The sequence below is a fragment of the Fukomys damarensis genome, unplaced genomic scaffold, assembly GCF_012274545.1.
Source record: "Fukomys damarensis isolate Sample0158 unplaced genomic scaffold, DMR_v1.0_HiC HiC_scaffold_27, whole genome shotgun sequence".
Taxonomy (NCBI): domain Eukaryota; kingdom Metazoa; phylum Chordata; class Mammalia; order Rodentia; family Bathyergidae; genus Fukomys; species Fukomys damarensis.
The window spans coordinates 6664013-6668261 of NW_022900939.1; the positions used below are offsets into that span (position 1 = coordinate 6664013).

At 63.3% G+C, this 4249-nt stretch overlaps 1 protein-coding gene across 1 annotated transcript in view; it reads right to left on the bottom strand.

The window, feature by feature from the left end:
* Large2 (LARGE xylosyl- and glucuronyltransferase 2) overlaps window positions 1–4246 on the bottom strand; it is a gene marked incomplete at its 5' end in the record, with an annotated part of 4994 nt that extends 748 nt beyond the window's left edge. Inside the window, 13 exons of the mRNA XM_033756813.1 lie at window positions 1–80; window positions 248–443; window positions 539–688; window positions 948–1226; window positions 1498–1658; window positions 1763–1918; window positions 2032–2157; window positions 2230–2342; window positions 2868–2972; window positions 3098–3269; window positions 3421–3544; window positions 3807–3889; window positions 4091–4246. Of these exons, the coding sequence (XP_033612704.1) occupies window positions 1–80; window positions 248–443; window positions 539–688; window positions 948–1226; window positions 1498–1658; window positions 1763–1918; window positions 2032–2157; window positions 2230–2342; window positions 2868–2972; window positions 3098–3269; window positions 3421–3544; window positions 3807–3889; window positions 4091–4246 (1901 nt within the window). The remainder of the gene's footprint in view (window positions 81–247; window positions 444–538; window positions 689–947; window positions 1227–1497; window positions 1659–1762; window positions 1919–2031; window positions 2158–2229; window positions 2343–2867; window positions 2973–3097; window positions 3270–3420; window positions 3545–3806; window positions 3890–4090) is intronic.
* Window positions 4247–4249: the final 3 nt, after the last annotated feature.

Consider the following 4249-nt stretch of genomic DNA (forward strand, 5'->3'; position numbering starts at 1 on the left):
CGGAAGCGGGAGATGTCCAGGCTTGGCGTGTGCGGCAAGTGGACGGCGAAGGCCTCGGGCAGCACCAGGAGCTCGTACTCCTGCAGGAGTTGGGGAGGCCACAGTGCTGGGAGCCAGGCTCCAAGACCAAGCAGCGGTGGGGGAAAGGGCAGACTGACAGCTGCCTGACAGAGCAGCCTGCCTGGCAGAGGCAGAGCTGGCACAGGGCACTTGGGGTCTAGGTGGTGACAGCCAGGCGCCTCCTCACCTGTACGTCCAGCTCCACGATGTGGGCCGCCTTGTTCCAGCCGAAGCCCACAAAGCGAGGGTCGTAGCGGGGACAGTCGCGTGGCACCACCACATAGGGCTCGTAGTCGGCTGCCCACTGCACACGGTAGGGCGCCTGAGCCTCCCGCCAGCGGGCATAGTCCGTGGGCAGATGACCCTGGGGCCACTCGTGGTACCTGTATGGCAGGCACAGCGGGGGCTCAGGCTGAGGCCAGGTGCCCATGGGGCGGGGGCTGGCATGGGGAGGCAGCAGAGCCCCGGCCCCTCCTACCTGAAGGTGTAGAGGGCACCGGCGTCCAGCAGGGCCAGCAGCTCAGCCTTGGACCTGGGGAAGCTGAAGCGGTAGTGTAGGGACTCGAACGCCGGCACCACCAGAGCTGCCTTGCGCAGGCCGCCCAGCCCCAGCTGCTCGATGGAGGCCCTGAGGAGGAGCACGGTGACAGGAGGCCAGAGCAGGGCCCTGCCTTTGGGATTGGGCCCCACACCTCCTTTCAAAGGACAGCCACCCCTGGTGCCTCCAGTGCAGGAAGGCGCAGTGGAGCTCTGGGTTTCTTTTGTTGTTTTTGTTTGAAGCCATCCCAGCTGCCCCAGCTCTGACAGCCCAGAGAGAGCCTAACAGCCCCGTGTGCAGAGATACTAGCCCCACAGAGCAGCAGCCATCCTGTCCCCACCAGGCCCACCTGAGGTAACCATAGAGGGAGTGAGCAGGTAGGAAGTCGATATCGCTGAGGAAGACATAAGGCGTGAGCGCCTGGGCCAAGGCCACATTGCGGAGCTGGTTGACAGGGTACAGGGAACCATCTCGGTATACCACATGGTAGGCCACATCCTGCCGGGCAGACAGCACCGGCGAGGCCTCGACGAAATGCAGGAACTGCTGGGCCTCTGCGTCTGTGAGGTACAAGGCCAGGCTCATGGGGCCCGGCCAGTGCCTACACAGGGCTTCGAGCATCTGCAGCCTGGGGTGAGCAGGGTGGTGAGCCTGGGGAGGGCGGGAAAAGCTCCCCCGTGTTGACACCCCTCCCAAGGGACTTGGCCAGCCCCTGCCTTCTGGGCCAGTCTTAATCCCCCCAACCCACTGGGTGTGAGAAAACGGCATGAGACGGCAAGGCCATCCAAACCTACAGCTGCTGAGGGCCAGTTCTCGGCATCCCAGTGACTCCGAAGCCCAAGCTGTTTCCCCATCCGTTGCCTCCAACTTCTAGGGCACTGCCGGCCTCCAGTACTCACCGGTCCATGGAGAGCTGGGCCACCAGGGTGACATCGTGAGGCCTGGGAGGCGGTGGCTTGTATGGCAGGAAGGTAAGGTGCGCACGGAGCACGGTGAGCTGCTGCTGCCGGAACTCGAAGCAGGGGTCTTCCTCATCGAGTTGGGCCAGGCTCTGCTGCAGCTGGGGTAGGGGTCAGGGGACAGAAGGGCCAGGGCTGTGACAGGACATGTCCGCTCCGGCCAAGGCGGTGCGTCACCAGAGCAGAGGCCGGGCGTCCCTCTCACCTGCTCGGCCCCACGTGGGGGCTGGCTGGGGCACCCGAAGAGCTCTCTCCGCAGCAGATTCCCGTCGTACCCCAGAAAGGTCAGGTACAAGTTGCGGAAGAATTCTGCATGTTTGTTTTTCACCCGAAGCTTCTTTGGTGAGTTCCAGTGGACCACCTGGGACCCGGGAGGGCGTCAGGAGGGACACAGACAGGAAGCAGGAGTCCCCATCCTGCAGTCCTCCCCCTCCGCTGCCCGCCTGTCAGCACTCAGGCCCCCGTCACACTCACCTTGAGGTCGGCCGCCTCCAGGTAGCAGCGCTCAGCCAGGGTGTGGTCTGAGAGCTGCACGTTCCAGACACAGGGCAGGGGCTGTACCAGCCCTGGGTGCTCCTTGATGACAGCATTGAAGATGTCCTAGGCAGACACAGCTGTCACACCTCCATCCACAGGCCACCCGGCCCCATGCCCTACCGAGGTTGCCCAGACCTGGTCGGCTAGGGAGGTGGCAGGCTGGGTGAGGAGCTCTCGCCTAGCAGTCAGCTGCCACATCCGCTCCCAGCCCGCATGCCGCAGGCGGTCCAGCCACAGCAAGATCACACCTGCCAACAGGGAGAGCTTGTCATGCCCTCGAGGAACAACCAGCTCCTGGAGGTAGGGGCCGTGAAGGTGTCTTCTGAATGTCTGTTTTGGTTTCCTGTACATTTCAGTCAATGAAAAACCACATACAGAATGGTCCCATGTGATTATGGTACTCTGTGTTTTTGGGATAGGGTCTCACGGTATAGCTCAGGCTGGGTGATCTTCCTGCCTCAGCATCCCCACTGCTGGGATTACAGGTGTGCACCACCACGCCCAGCTCCATCCCATTTAGTTTGTATAACTGTATCCTGTGATTTCTGGGCAGCAAAATCGCCTAATGATGCCGTGGCTTTTGAAACCACTCCCACTGAATTGATGAGAAAACTGAGGCTTGGAAGGAACCAGCAGGTTGGTCAGTCTAGTGCGGGCTGAACTGTCTGGGGGGCTCATCGGTGTTCTTTTAGCATTCCTGGCATTCTGTGCCCTGCCCAGCCCCTGGGACGTAGTGGCCCATTCCTCGTGCCTTCCCCCAACACTGTCCCCACCTGTGTTAAACCCCCGGCCCAAGGCGGGCCAGGGCCTGTGGTTCTTCCAGAGGTTGCCCAGGTACCAGTCGCTCTGGTTCTCCACGAGCCCGATCACCTGCTTGTCTGGGGGTGGGGGTGGGGGACAAGGGAGCTGCTTGCTGCGGCTGCCGGGGACAGGGACAGGGACAGGGACAGGGACGGGCGAGTCAGGGAGGGGGCTGTCGAAGGCAGGGTCTCAGGCCTCTCACCAGAAAAGGAAGCAAAAAGTGCCCAGAGCTCCGCAATGTCAGCAGCAAAGGTGACATCTGTGTCCAGGACAATGACTTGGGCCAGGCCAGGGGGCAGGACGCCGGGCAACACTAGCTTCATCAGCCCGTAGAGGCCAGAGTAGTGCTTGTTGGGGACCCAGGAGATCTGGGGCTGTGGGCGAGAAGGGCCGGGCCTGAGCAGGTGGGGAAGGTGAACAAAGGGTGCAGGATCTGAGCTTCAGGAGGTGACGGCGCCCCCTCTCCCGCCCGGAGTAAGCAGGGCAAAGGGAGCGAGCGGGGGGGGGGGGGGGGGCGGGTCCTGCCTTGATCTGCTCGGCATCATAGAAGCTGACCGCGAGGGCTGGCACCATCCACGTGAGGAAGAGCGTCTCCAGGATGCTCCTGGCCACTGCGTCGGTCACCAGGTGCAGGTGCAGCGGGTTTTTCCTTTCGGGCAGACAGAGAGGAAGCCTGAGAAGCCCCTGCAGGAAGGCGGAGGGAGCCTCACCCCAAGGGGCTCACAGGTGGAAGCCTCCTCATCTGCCAAGAGCTCCTGGGCTAGCTCAGGACGTTCTCAGCGCAGCCTCCCAGGAAGGAGAGGACACTGCCTCTGGGTCAGAGGAGGAAGCTCAAGCTCAGGGAGCGGTACCCTGCCAAGACTTTGTTCCCTGCCTGCTTCAGGCCCTGCCCCGTGTACACCTGGCTGTACCTGTAGAAGAGCATGGACTTCACCAGGGTGACGACCTCTCGGCTGGAGTTGAGTCCTGCACACACGATGGCCACGTGCAGGAGCTGGGGACGGGACACACAGGTTAGCGGCAGCCTCCGCCACCACCACACCTCCGCCACCTCCCGGCTGGGCCACCGGCCCGGACCAGGGTGACCCCACCTGACGTCCGAGGAGTGTGAGTGTGCAGAGGGGCAGGAGAAACTAAGGCCAGGCAGAGGAAAGCGCACCGCAGGAGGCCCCACAGGTGTCCAGATGGTACCTACCTGGCACCTGGGCGGACGTGAGGCTCCATCGCGAGCGACGGGCCCGGAAGGCGGCCCGTCTGGGGGTTCAGGAGGCGCGGGCGGGCAGCAGGAGCCCCCCACATCCTCCGCCCACGGGTCCCCACCGAGCAGGAAGAGCCCCACCAGGAGGAGCACCCC